The following is a 14,245-nucleotide window of genomic DNA, read 5'->3' on the forward strand; positions in this document are numbered from 1 at the left end:
CTGCCGCCGCCGCCTCCTCCTCTCGCGAGAGGAACCCGCCTCGGTATCGCGAGAGCTCCGCGCCGCCATCTTGGGGGCTGAGGCGGCCGCCGGTCACCGGGACGGAGCGGTCGTCGGCCCGCCGCCATGTTGTCCCGCCTCGTCCTCAGCGCCGGTGAGTGAGGGGTAACGGGGGGTAACAGAGGGATAAAGTGGGTCCTGAGGGGTTCCCGTGTGCTGATGAACGCTCTCCTTTCTCCCCCTGCAGCCCCAGCCCTGCTGAGGAGCCTGCGGCCCGCCGCCTCCGTGGGGTGAGTACCGGGGGCTGGGGGCGGCCCGGCACGGGGCTGGGGGTCTGGGGTCGCCGCCCGGGTTGAGGCAGCGCAGCGCGGTTCTGTTCTTGTGTCTGTGAGCAAGGCCGCAAGGGTAGGGAAGGGCAAAGGCCGCGAGGAGCCGCAGGGGGTTGTCGCGATCCTGAGACCTTTCCTCAAAGCAAACGTAGCTCGGTTGTGTCTGGCTTTGTAACTGGAAATGCGTTTCGCGGTGGTTTTTGCGAAGTAAGAAGCTTAACAGGAGCTGTTGTTATTTATAGAGTGCTGCATGTTGCGAGGCCGATTCATACCAGTCAGCAGCGTTCGGCTCCGGTGCCTCCTTTGCCTGAGAAGGGAGGAGAAGTACGGCATGGCTTGATCCCTGAGGAGTTCTTCCAGTTCCTTTATCCTAAAACAGGAGTCACAGGTAAATACACACGTGTGTGTCTTATCAGTGTGCATTTGGTTACGCTTCTTTAGTTGTGTCCACAGTTGTGGCTGGTAAAAAGGTAAGATACCAAGGCAAACACGGGATTTTCATTGGTGAATATCCTGGATGTGTTCACAGCACAGTGTTTTACCCTGGGAGGAGAGGAACGATTTTTCTGTTCTGTTAAATATTGATTCTGCAATGTCAGTTCCTTAAGGGGATCGGAATCTTTGAATTTTGTTCTTTAGACATGAGACAGGGGTTATAATAACGTGAAAGCCTGTGTGGTAGTTCTCAGACTAAAGTGCCTTAGAAGAGCCCGGTCAACTCAATGGCCTGCACCAGACGCTTTTGTGTATGTAGAAAAGGATTGTGAAGAATGAGCCAGCACAGTGCTTCTTGACTTTAAACTTCAGCATCTGCACTCTAAAGAAGTGCTAAAATTATGTCATGAGCATGATCTTGCAGAAAGATTGAATGATGGCCGGCCCTCAAAGCCAGTAAACATTGATGTTTTTGAATGAGCAGAGGCTGCAGGTCCTGTAGAAGGTGCGACTTGCTTTGCACTTGTGGCGAGCACCTTCCTGCAACCTCCCTCTTGGTGGTGTTGGGTGTCTGTGGGAATGCTGTGTGTGGTTCTGGGTGCCACGATGTCAAAGAAACATAAAGCTATTAGAGAGCATCCAAAGGAAACCAACAAAGATGGTGCAAAGTCAGGAAGTGTTTGGACAGCTTTCTGTCAGACATGGTCTGATTTTCAGGTGGTCCTGTGCAGAGTCACAAGGTAGAACTGGTGATCCTTGTGGGTCCCTTCCAACGTGGGATATTCTGTGATTGTGTGTTTCTGTTCTTGGTCATGGTACAAGAGAACGTTTCCTGATCTTAAACTATTTACATTTTATGTGTTTGACTTCAGTAATCCACTTCATATTTTGTTCAAATAATGCTGCTTTATTTTTTCTTTAGGGCCTTACATGTTGGGAACTGGACTCCTGCTTTACTTTCTCTCTAAGGAAATCTATGTAGTTAACCATGAGACAGTTGCAGCTGCCTGCATATTGTCGGTCATCATTTACGGCATTAAAAAATATGGGGCTGATGTAGCAGCTTTTGCTGACAAACTTAATGAGGTAAAAAAAAAAGTCATAATCCAACTTTGCAGTATCTAAAAACTTCTAATTAACCTGCTTAAATATGTCCTGGCTGTAATAAAATCTGAGCCCAGTATCTTCGTATGTTTAAGTAAGGTATGTTTTAGATCTTCTGTCTGTGTTGTTACATGGGCCTTCCAAAAAAAGAGAAAGCATACCACCTTATTCAAGAACAAATATTTAATGTAATTATTTTTTTTAAGTATGGTTAATTATGAACACTAATTCTTCTGTCTTGCCATCCTTTAATCTCAAACCTGACACAGTCCATCCTGATGCAGACATTTCTCAATTTATAATGCAAAACATCAGAAGATAATTGCAAATCACTTGTTTTCTTTGCATCTTATTTTTATTCTGAAGCATATTTTTTTGTTTCTTCTTCCAGGAGAAAATTGCTAAAGTTACAGATATTAAAAATAATGCAATTAAAGATCTCGAGGCTGCTATTGAGCAGGAGAAAAAGGAGCAATGGAGAGTTGAAGGCCGCAGTTACCTCTTCGATGCTAAGCGGGTACGCAGTTTCAGCTCTACTGTTCACTTTTAACTGCTGCCTCCACGACAAAATCCAGGTGCCTCTTGGACTGCTAACAAGTAACAATAAGTCACTTACAATCTCTGTGTTGCAGACAGGGGCAGTTCCACCACCTGATCTGATGACTTTGTGAAACTGTGCTCTGCTTTTCTGTATTTTTGCCGAGTGTTAATCCGTTGATTTCATCTTCTGTGCCTAGAATAACATTGCGATGCTGCTGGAAGCCAATTACCGAGAGAGATTATTAACGGTGTACAATGAAGTAAAGAAAAGGCTGGACTATCAAGTGGCCATGCAGAATCTAAAGCATCAAAAAGAACAAGATCACATGATTCAGTGGGTGGAGAAGAACGTTGTGCAGAGCATCACACCCCAACAGGTACTTTTTTTGTTGTTTTTTTCATCTGTTTTATGTTCTAGACTATAAACATAGGTGCTGTACAGTGCTTCTGTCTTTAGTCAGAAAATGCTAGATCATCTCTGGGTGACTTCCAAGCATGGCTGCAGTGCGTTCCTACTGTTGCCTAGAAGGTAACAAGCCCAGACATCGGATAAAAGATGCTCACGTTGCTGGTGAATTGAGCTAGACATTTGTGGTATTTGTTCTTGCACCGTAGAGCTCAGCTTGTGATAAAACGTAGCTAACAGGTCAGGGAATTTAGTTCTAAAATTCTCCATGTAAGACCATGGAATCTTAAGATCTACAGATGGACTCTGGATGTCCTTTCTTCTAAGGAATGAACCCGTTAACAACAAATCATTCTCTTAGTTCTGCTTGTAGGTGCTCTAATGCACATCATTACTGGAATCTGAATGTGCTTTCATGAGCTGTAGCAATATCCCTTCTAATCTGAAACTCATTTTGTGTGTCTAAAGAGAAAATCTAAAAAGCATTAGAATACCTGTTTTGCTTGTTTAATTGTCCTTCAAAAAGTCGTTCTCCTGAAAGCTTTTTTCTTTTCTTTTTGCAGCAGAAGGAGAGTATTGCAAAGTGCATTTCGGACCTGAAAGCGTTATCAAAGAGTGCACAGGTGGCAGTGTAACCCTGTAGCAGCTGATTGCACTGACATGTCTTCTGACTTTTTGTTGGAAACTCTATGATTCTAAAATGTCATTAAAACAAACCCACAAAAAACTTTCCTGTCTGACTGCCAGTAGTAACAGTGATTTCCTTTTTTGTCTTTGTAGTAGCTTGATCAGTAACGTAAACAAACCACTGAAATGAGATTGTAGTGGCGGGTTACTTTCGACCACAATTTGTGCAGCTCGGCATGGTTCCTGTATGGTTCTGTATGGTCCTGATGGAGATGCAGAATTTGGCTGCTGTGGTGCTAATACACTCATCAGTTTTTGGTTTCGAATCATCTATGATAATGCCCTACAGTTAATTTTCCATAACTGTTAACAAGTTTTAAAATCAAAATGGCTGTTAGTGCTCCCATTCACCTTGTCTGAACTGTCCAAGGTTTGGAGATGGGTGGAATTGATGTTTTCATTTTGTAGACAAACCACAAAACATGTAACAAAGCATTAAATAATGACACAAGTACCTTCCTGTCCTGTGGAAAAGAGGATGTGGCTGGCAGGAAGCGTATCAGAAGCCACTCTAAAACTTAGCTTCCATTCCATTAGCCAGTATAAAGATTAAAACAGTGAATGGATGAGTTTTCTCTAGAAGATTTTATCCTGAAATTTCATAGGAAAAAAAGTTGCTCTCTTTATTATGTGTAACAACGAAAATACTTTGGTTATTATAATAATATATAGTGTAAGATTTTAATTTTCCAGGAAAGTTTTTTTTGCCCAGGGGTGGTGGTGTATGTCTAATCTGTGTCTCAGCAGAGCACGTACCTATGTATAATCTCATCCTTTTTACGTTGGAAAGTGATTTATTCAGAAATAAACTTAAGTAAACAGACTAGAATGTGCTGATGCACCTTTTTTAATATAAATTGTTACTACAATAAGGAAACGTTTTTAGTGGGGTTAGTAAAATTCCAGAACTTTCTTCGGTTTTTCCCTTTCAATACAACACATCAGCAAAAAAAAAACAAACCCACATGATATTATTTAGAGGTAGCGTACTCCTAACGGCAAAAGCAAGCTAATTTAAGCTAAAGGTGATTTTTTTCTTCAGTTCAACAGTTCTTTAAAATAAAGGTGTTTTTCATATTGTTTCCTGCTCAGGGAAAAAAAAAAAAAAAGTGAAGTTGCTCAACTTCCTCAATGGTGCAACCGTAAATTTGAATGACACTCAAGTTTTTGCTAGTTTGGCATAGATTCTTTTCACGAAGCAAGTACTGTGGTGCAAGTGGTGCTAATACTTCGGGATCTTTGTAAGGCGTGAGGTAAGGTGGAGCTGTATCATCATCAATGTTTCTATTGCTGCTAGCACAATGCGCTTCTAGACTTGGCAGAGGATACGTGGAGGTTTTATTTATGGAACGTGGGCATATGGTGGGTGTGTAATAGAAAAAGGTGACAGCAACAGAGAATGGGGTTTGCTTTCATGTTGCCAGCAATACATGGATGTTATTTGCAACGTGCAGTTTGCAAGCCACGCGATGAGAAATGGGGCAAGGTTTTCCTAGTAGAGACTGCTATTTCCGTCTTGAAGCTTGCAGCCCCCAAATTTTAGAAGAATATTTTAATTCTTATTTTGTTGAAAAAATCTCGAGAAAGGAAAAACTTAAAGGGATATTTTATCAATTTTGTCTGATTGTGGAAATTTTCATGGAGTTCACTGCATTCTAGCTGCTGCAAAAATAATGCTGTGGGAGCTTTTTTTAGTTTAACATGAAATATACTCCAGCCTTTTTAGAGAAGATGGCTTGTTCATCAAAGTGTAGTGAGCAAGTGTGAACTCCTGCATTGGAAGACGTTGGGAAGTAGGATTTGTGCCGAGTAATCTCTAGGTTGCTTGCTTGGCTTTGTGCCACTTTGTGCAAGATGCCTGAAACACTGATAAAGACTATTAATAAAGTCTGTGCAATAGATGAGGATGTCAGGTTTGTTTTGTGTGTGTGTGTGTGCATATGTATAAACAAAGTTTTTTCTCTTTAGCTTCTCTTGCTGTTCGTTAGTGTTTGGAGAGAATGGGAGGAGGTTATTCCTCAAAAGTAAAACCAGGTATTTTTCTTTATTAAAGGAGTTTTCTTAGATCCAGCATTCTGGACTAAATTGACATTTTATTGACTCAGAAAGGGCTGTTGTGGGGGCAGCCTTGCAGATGCATGCATTTGGGAAAGAACTGCATTACTCCCAAAGACTGCCATGGAACAGTAATAATGTGAATAGTTTATTTCTACATAGTAATTTTCAATTTCGGCCCTCTGATAAGTAAATGTTATACTTAGAATATTTATTTGCATTATATGTCAGTAATTCCTGAGTAGGCACACTCTTCTACATCGTACTTGTTGCTTGTAATTGTACAGGAAATATAAACACATTTTTAAAACTTTTTTTTTCGTACACAGTTCCAGTTACAGCAGCACCCATTTCCACTACTGTCACTGTACATACCACTGTATACACCTCCACTGCTGCCTTACAAGATTCAGAAGGCAAATCCTTCATTGATAAGTAAATACTTCACTTTTATTTCCTGACTTTAAGCTCCAAGTTCCCTGAAACTGCAAACCTCTCCTGCAAGGGGGGAGTTGGATGTAATGTAATTTATGTCTCAGGGTCTTACAAGTTTGCTTAGAATTTTTCTAGTCTGGGCTCTAGATATTTAATTCGTAGTGGTACTTACTGCAGATACGCACCTTTTAATCTCATGGGACTTGGCATAAATGAGATATAAGCTTTGCAGAATTTGAGAATGGTTCTTTAACAGTTCCTTAAAAACTGGTGATTCTGACACGGTTTTCTGTACATTGGCAGCCGCGACGTACTCTACTTAGCCTTAGCCTTTGTCTCTGGGATCCTGTCAACTGTTACAGTTTTCGCAGTCATCTACCTCCTGAGGAAAAGTAAGTGACACCGCAGAGGAAACGACAGCATCCTGATGATTCAGCCCTGGCAGCAGGGAAGTGGTTAACATGTCATGCTCTACATCTGAATATGGGTGGTGCTAGGTTTCCATGCTCTTCAGGCTGCCTCTTCAAGCAGGAGAGTTTTAAAGCAACTTCTGTAGCAGTGTCCTTTTAGAAACAGGCTCAGATTGTGTCCCCTTCTATAGTTCATTAAAGTTTTGATGAACAGGTCACTCCTGGCAGTAGCTATTAATCATCCCAAGAGCTCTTTCCACAGAAGAATTAACTTGAACACAGACAAGGGCTGTTTTATTTATTTATTTATTTTATTTATTTATTTATGTTGGTTTCTAGCCCTGGCTGCAGTGTCAGCTGTGTTCGTGCCCATCTAGCCACTTGCAGCAGTTGGGCTGGGGCTTGGGCTACCAAACTGCTCACTTTTCAGTGAAGATCTGCAACAGATTTCAGGACTTGTTGCCTTGCTGTGAGGAAGGAACTGTGGAGCTAACGGGCAGGGCATCACAGGTGATTCCTCTTTCTGTGCTGAAAAGGACAACCAGAGAAACCTCAGTGCCCCTGCACCAGAAGAGGAAGAGAGAAATGAACTGTCCTGTGCCCAGGACAGACTAACTCACTGGGTGCTAATTATTCCTCAGTCCTGTAATTAAAACATCCTAACTTCTGAGAAAGAGCAGGGATTCTGCTGTTTTGCCTTTAAAATGATTGTCACAGGGAGTGTGGACTAAGAATTTGCTATCTTTTAAATGAGTAACTAGAGAAAGGTGATGAGAATAAGTTGCCCTTCCACCCAGCTGATGCCAATTCACAGCATTCCTTCTTCCCCTCCCCTCCCTTCCCCACCTTACCAGCCACATTTGAGCTGTGCACCCTGGGGTCACTCTGATGCCTGGCTCATGCGCCTCGTGCTGTTCTCTCCAAGCATGGGACAGGCAGCAGAAACTTTTATTCTCCTTTCCAGAGTGTAAGAGATCCCAGGAAAACTTACAAGAGCAAGTTCCCTCCCAGGTACCACGTGAGGAATCTGCTAAAAATGTCCAGGTAAAGGTCAAAACTATTATTCCTATTATTTTATGCAGACTTTAAGTTCTTGATAGAGTTGTAAATGCTAATTTTGGGAGAGAGAAGAGGTTTGCTCTTGCAGACTCAAGTATTAGAGGACTAAGACTAAGGAAAAGGGATTCATCTTGTGCATCCGAGGCTGTTTGTAGTAGTTCTGGGAGCCACTTAGGTGCCTAGGCAGGAGGAGGAAAGCTAACCCTTCTCTGTTATCGTGGGGCTTGAGTGCTGCACTCCACGTGTATTCCAGGGACTCTGGGGTTCAACCAAAGCACTAATTAGGGAGCTTAGGAGAAAATCTTCTTAAGGGGCAAGCATTTCTGCAGTTCTCCTTCATGATGTCAATTCTCTGGAAGCCCCAAATGCTGAGACCTAATCCAGGATCCCGAGCTGGGCTCACCACCCTGATCCAGCACCACACTTGGTGGCTTTCCCACGTGCAGGGGCAGGCTGTGACTGACCACGGACCTTAGCATTGAGGACAAATTAAAAAAAAAAAAAAAAGAAGAAATCTGTGCTGAAATGTAACGCTTGCACTTTCTCCAATACCTGTAACTTCTTTCGCATCCCCAGGATGAGGTTTCCTACGCCACTGTGGTCATCCAGCCCAGGCCGAAAGTGAGGCCTGTGTGATGATGAAACTTCTGGTGAAACGAAGACCTCGGCTTTTCCCGCACATCAAACACTGCCTCCAGCATTGCATCAAGGCCCGTAGAGCTCTACGCAATGACAATACTGACATCTGTAATATCTGCTGATTTTATGGCTGTGAGGGGAAAATAATGTCTCCTGTTCCTGCCTCCTTGCCAACAGCTGTAGACAAATTGCTTTTTGCACTGAGCTTCCTCACCTGTAGACATCTCAGTGGCTCCTTGTAGAGTTGTAAAGTTTCTGTAGGGTTGTAAAGAAACTTGTGAAGTTTCCGTGTGTTTTGGCTGCTGCTTTGAATGGCGGAAGAGAACTAAAAAATGGGAATGTTTCTCTGCATCTGTTCACGTCCGAGCCCTTATTTCTTTGCTCAGTCACTGACCAGAGCATTTTTCTTGCCTTTTGCACTGCCAGCTGCTCTGATTAGCTAATAACCGGACTAAGGAGTGACAATGCAAATGCCTGCTTCCCCCTTGGTTCACTTCTGACATGCCCGTTCACCCTGACAGTCTAAAGCTATGGAAACAGAGGCAATAACAGCTCGGGTGCTGCTGCCCGGAGCATCCCTGCGGGGAGCGGGTCCCCGGGCTCGGGCAGCCTCCGTGCGGCGGGGCCGTGCCGCTTGGGGGCAGCAGGAGCCCGCGGCGGAGCTCGGGGCTCCCCGACCTGCAGGGATTTTTATTTTTTTTGTTTGCTTTCCCCTCTGCCAGCTGGGGTTCCCCGGGGATGCTCGCCTGCCTTCCTCGCAGCCTTCCTCCCGTGGGCTTCCCCCGCTCCCAGCCCTCTGGGCTTTCTCCTTCTCCACCTGCGGTGCCTGGGATGTTCCCTGGTTTTGCACTTTGTAAGAAATGCAGGAGCGAAGTTGGCCTTGCACTATTCGTAGCTTTCTGCTGCTCGTTTGGGGCCTCTCTTTCTGCTGAAAGCAATCGGTTCCATCTACCGATAAAGAGAGATTGTGTAGCAAAATTCTGATGTACTTATGTACTTCCTTCACTGGCTTGTTTATTAATAGAGTGAAACTGTGTAACAGGGCAGTTTTGGTCTGTGACAAGGATTACATCAGATATAAACCGAGATGTCTGATCTTAGCTAGAGGAACAGACACCAACGTTTTTCCTTTCAGCTTACTGAACCGAGTAACACAGAACGGTGCAATGCTTTTTTATTATTTTTTTTTTTAAATGACCACTTTTGGTATTTAAAGATAGATAAAAAATAGCCTTGCCTCCAAAGATCTATTTTCAGCCTGACCCATGTTCCCTAAAAGCAGGCTGTGCAAACTATGGTGTAATATTTACTGCAATTTCTGAGCTGTCCCAGGCAGGACTCGTACCAAAGCAGTGCAGGGATTTTGTGCAGGCTTTTTTTTTAGGTTGTCAGGGAGAAGAGCAGGTTGAGTTCATATTAAATCCATATAATATTTATTGTCCTTCGTGAAAATGTGGCACGGTGACAGCAGCACAAGTTGACCAGACTTGAATTTATCATCTAGTTGTACAGAAGACAAAGGGGGTAAGAGTCGTCAGTGACAACATGCCTGCATTGCGAGCTGCTGTGTTACCAACAACAAAAACCACATTTATCCTATTTTCAGGAGACCCAGCCAATCCTTGCGGGGAAAAAATGGACAAAATTTGTCTGAAGTCTTTTCTGTATTTTGAAATTATACAATAAATACATATATAGACATATTTACATACACCTTCAGATTCAGTTCAGAATAAGTCTTCAGATCTGTAACAGGCTGCAAAAAGCAACTGTTCAGAGCAACTGGTTTGCAAAGGAGATTTGCAACAAACTGCATTTATGTCAGGTGTTAAGAAAACAGTTTCTGGTGGTAGGGAGAACAGATCATGGGAATATGCTGTGCAGGAAAATCGCCAAAATGGATGCTTTTCAGTAACAAGAAAATGCAGACTTGATGGTATAGGAATAGTTGATTCTATCCTTGGTAAGGGAGCTGGGGGAGGAGGGAATAACCTAAAGATATCATTAGTTTATTTTTTTTTTTGTCAGCTACTTCCCCCTGGCATGCTCCCCTATCCACAGCACATCTCATAACTCAATAGCTTAAGTGTGCTCTTGCACCAGCTCCTGCCTGGTGCCCTGTGTCTGAGGTCCATTTTTCAGGTTTCTGGGATGAGCACTATCTTGATTTCCAAATAATGAAAGACTCCCATGACAGGATCTTCCCCCAAAGAAGAGTCACCAAAGGCAGTTCAGCTTCTGTCCTTTCAGCTGAGATGGTCAGCAGTGGGACCCATGGTGAGGATGGTTTCGTGATGCAGTCTTTCATCCACAGGTGGAGGTGTTGCACAAGGTGCTATAGCCTTATTGAACACATGCTGCTGGAACAAAACGTCGGGGGCAAGCGTGGTTGTGTGCAAGTAAAGGGCCTATAACTGGACAAAAAGATTTAAAACTATAAATTAACAAGAATTGTGTTTACCAGCTGGCCATAAATTTGACCTAGGGAACTAGGAGGAAAAAATCTGCCTTGTTAACAGTGCTTTGGGCCACTGGTCTGACAAATAATGCTCAAGCCAATAAGTAAAAACTAGAAGGTGCTCTTAAATGAAGATGCTTATCTGAAAGATCTGGGCTTGGTGTACAGCTACAGTCGAGCAGAATTTGCTGGGGTATAATAATGCAGAAGATTGTGGATGATCCTTTTAGTCTTAATGTCAAATGTACATCAGATAGAGTAGAAGGGGGTTGCCCTTATCATAAAACAGTTTGTGTAAGACTGTAGGTAAAATTCCCATGGGTTTTTTAAAGCATTTTATCAGTGGTCTGGTATACACTGATGAGCCAACATTCATTCTATATTTATGACTATTGAGGTGTTTGTTCTGTAAGGACTGGGTCTGGTGTTGTTGGGCTTTTTTTGCATAGGATATAGGTCCTTAAAATTAAAAGGTAAGTGGTTTTGAACTTTTTTATCCTGCAAGCGTAGACAATGGGGTTCATGGCAGAATTGGCATGGGACAGCAAGATTCCCAGGTAAATCCAGTGCTTGGGGATATTACATTCAGGGTAAAAATAGAAGATGCAGTTTATAATGCACAGAGGAAACCAGGATACTGCAAATAGGAAGAGAACAAGTGCTAGAGATTTGGCTGTCTTGAACTCCTGTCCATAAAATGTTCCTGCCCCTCTCACGCTGTTTACACCTTGGCTTAGCTTCATCCTGATGATGTAAAAGATTTCAACATACAGAGCACACATGATGGTCAGAGGGACAAGGGTCCATGTCACAAACCCAAAATATACCATATAATCCATCCTCATCACAGAGACAAATTCGCATGTTCGAGAGTCAGTGTTCCTTTCTTTTTGCCTGTTCCATCCAAACATTGGGATTAATCCTGCCAGCAGGGAGAGAGACCAGCACAAACCCAGTGCCCACCAAATTCTTCTTTCTGTAGTGATTATTTTATATCTGTTGAGGAAGAAAACCCAGCTCATGTTAAACAGAAGTGCTTAAAATAGTTAAGGATGGTTTCAAGAACTCGTGTTCAATTACTACAAGTTCATTATGACAAACTGCAGTACTGAGTTCCTTTTCTTTGGAGGGAAAACCTTATCTTGAGATAAGCTGTTGCTCTTCATTTGCAACAGTTACTTTGCAGCACTTGAACAAGACGCACTATGCTTAACTTCCCCTCTTTATAATTCTATCAGTTTTCAGGTATTTTATTTCTTGTTTCATTAAGATCTCAGGGTTCCTCTTACCTGGTTATTTCCCTACACATTGATTTTATATATATAGTATATAATATATATTTCCACTATTAGCAGTCCTATCTTTTCTCAACTTTCTTGGATGCCTCCTGGTCTCTGTATTTGGTTTATACTATTTGTAAGACCAAACTGCTTTTTCACTCTTGTAGGTCCTTTCCCCACAAAAATATGGCCTTTTTCATGCTTGAAATTATGATTTACATCTCTAGCTTACATGCTTTTTCCCTTCAAATATAGAAAGTGAAAGACTTTGTAAATCAGCCCTTCATAAGCCTTTGTTACTTCTTTTGTATATTCAGCCAACAGTACAAGAAACTGTATTTAGGAGACTATCCTCATAAACCCGAAGAAATTTACAGTACTTTCAGCATCCTGCACAATTACAAAACACCCGAAGAAGTGAACTGTTTGACCATAGACTCAGCCTGTGGCTGAATTCTGACCAGCAACAGCACCAAGCTACCCGTGTTGCATGGACCCCCTTGGGGTCTGCCTGTGCTGCATTAACTGCTGAGCGTGGGTCCTGCCCCAGACAGCTCGCCTCAGGCAGGCTGGTAGCAGCTGCTTTCTCTATCCACAAGCATGCATCTACAATAAAAACATGTTTGGAAAGGGGCAGGGGCTGAGTGTGGGATGGAGCGGGTGAGAGGAGGTGCCTGGGATGAGGCAGCACTCACCTGATGGGCAGCTTCACGCGCAGGTACCTGTCGACCGCGATGGCCAGGAGGGAGAGGATGGATGCGTTAGTGAAAATCACGATCAGGCAGCACATGAACAGGCAGGAGTAGAAGTCCATGCTGACCTTCAGGCTCACCACGATGGCCAGGGGGATGACGAGGACCCCCACGGCGATATCAGCCAGCGCCAGGGAGACGATGAAGTACATGGTGGTGTTCTGAAAGGCCGAGTTCAGTTTCACCACCCAGATGACCAGGATATTACCCAAAGCAGCGAGCAAAGCCACCAGGCACTCGGCCCCGATGTAAACGGCATCCGTGCTGTTCAGCACCTGGCTCAGCACCTGGCTGATGTTGGTCGGCACGTCGCCGGAGCTGCGGAGGGCGGACATGGGCACCAGCGGCCTCCTGCAGGGTCTGCCCGCGGTGCCTACCGCTCGCTTCTTCCAGTGACGTTCCGGCGGGCAAACCCCCAGAATTTCACATCCTCAGCACTCGGGCAGCAACTCAGCTCTTTCCATTCCACGAGGCTGCAGATATCTCAGCATCCAGGAAAGATTTTCCCCTTCGGACGTGTCTCCTGATGCTCACAGTACCCCTTCGGCAGCCTGCTAGCTGTAAAGTAATTTGGAAAGCTACTTTGAAAAGGCAAAAAATGAAAAGTTCTCTCAAGACTGCTTGCCAGCAACCTGCAAACAAATAATTGAACTGCTTCCTCTTCCTAGCCACGGGTTTAGAAGTGGGAGAGCTGTAACCAGAATTGACCGTGCAAAGCTGCCACTTATCAGCTTAGATAATCTCTCTGTAGTCACTGTAGGAAATGAGGCTGTTTGGGGGACGCTAGAAGGGCATTAAGCTAAATTCCAATACTTCATTCGGGGTGTATTAGATCAGTTAAGGCCCCAAGACGGCTGAGTTCCCTTACTCAGACCTTTCCCAGTGTGACAAGATCGTTGCCATAATGCCGGTGACGTTTTTTTCAGTGGAAGTGCCAGCACGCTGGCCACCCTTGCCACATTCAGAGGGGCATGCTTTCCCTTGCTCTGCCCTGTCTTTAGAGCAACAGGTATGGAGAGGCCTCCTCGCAATGAAAGAGTGAAAGAAAGGCCAGGGTTAGTTTATGGAGTGCAGAGAAACGAAGGCAAGGTGTGGGATGTGACGGGAAGCGGGGGGAACGTGGGAAAGCAGTGATTGCAGACGTGGTGGGAGCTGCAGATCCCTCGAGACAGAGCCAAGGAGGAGCAAACACGGGCTGGGGGCAGCCTGAGCCCCAGGGTAACCCATCTCGGGCAAGTGGCAGTGAGTGCACTCCAAGAACAAGCCAGCAGCGGGTGGGTGATGAGGCGGTGTGGCACCATGTTGGTGCAGCAGGGCCCCATATAAGAGCGGAAGATGGGGAAAACATGCTGTTTCCCAGACACAGCGTCCTCCCATCTCTGCCACCCAGCCTTCTGGCAGAACTGAGACTGGGGAAGTGAAATTAACCCTGGGAGAAGACAGAGACAGAAATAAACGACACTTCATTCTCTGCCCTGAAGAGGGTTGGCCAAATTCTGCTTCCCTGAAACCCACGTACAGCCTTGGTGCCCCCCCGACTGGGAGCCATTCTGGTGCAATTGCTGCTGGGGAAATGGTGAAGAAGAACCTGCCCATGGGCAGCCCAGGTCTGCAAGCAAACTGGGAGGTGTTGGTTTTCTAAGAAAAGTGGACACG

General features: G+C 44.3%; 2 protein-coding genes across 2 annotated transcripts; one reads left to right on the plus strand and one right to left on the minus strand.

Annotated features, from left to right (window-relative positions):
• Positions 1-34: 34 nt before the first annotated feature.
• Positions 35-4,324, plus strand: ATP5PB (ATP synthase peripheral stalk-membrane subunit b). The gene is made up of 7 exons (XM_084302067.1): positions 35-154; positions 248-290; positions 572-717; positions 1,687-1,850; positions 2,260-2,385; positions 2,606-2,785; positions 3,378-4,324. The coding sequence occupies exons 1-7, from the start codon at positions 127-129 to the stop codon at positions 3,447-3,449; spliced, it is 759 nt and encodes a 252-aa protein (XP_084158193.1). The 5' UTR covers positions 35-126; the 3' UTR covers positions 3,450-4,324.
• A 6,622-nt stretch (positions 4,325-10,946) lies between these two features.
• Positions 10,947-12,924, minus strand: ADORA3 (adenosine A3 receptor; the record flags this gene model as incomplete). Its single annotated transcript, XM_084301931.1, has 2 exons — positions 10,947-11,553; positions 12,533-12,924. 2 exons carry the CDS (start codon positions 12,922-12,924, stop codon positions 10,947-10,949), a joined length of 999 nt encoding a protein of 332 aa, XP_084158057.1.
• Between the last annotated feature and the right edge of the window lie 1,321 nt (positions 12,925-14,245).

This window comes from Netta rufina, assembly GCF_964035555.1.
Source record: "Netta rufina genome assembly, chromosome: 26".
NCBI classification, from domain to species: domain Eukaryota; kingdom Metazoa; phylum Chordata; class Aves; order Anseriformes; family Anatidae; genus Netta; species Netta rufina.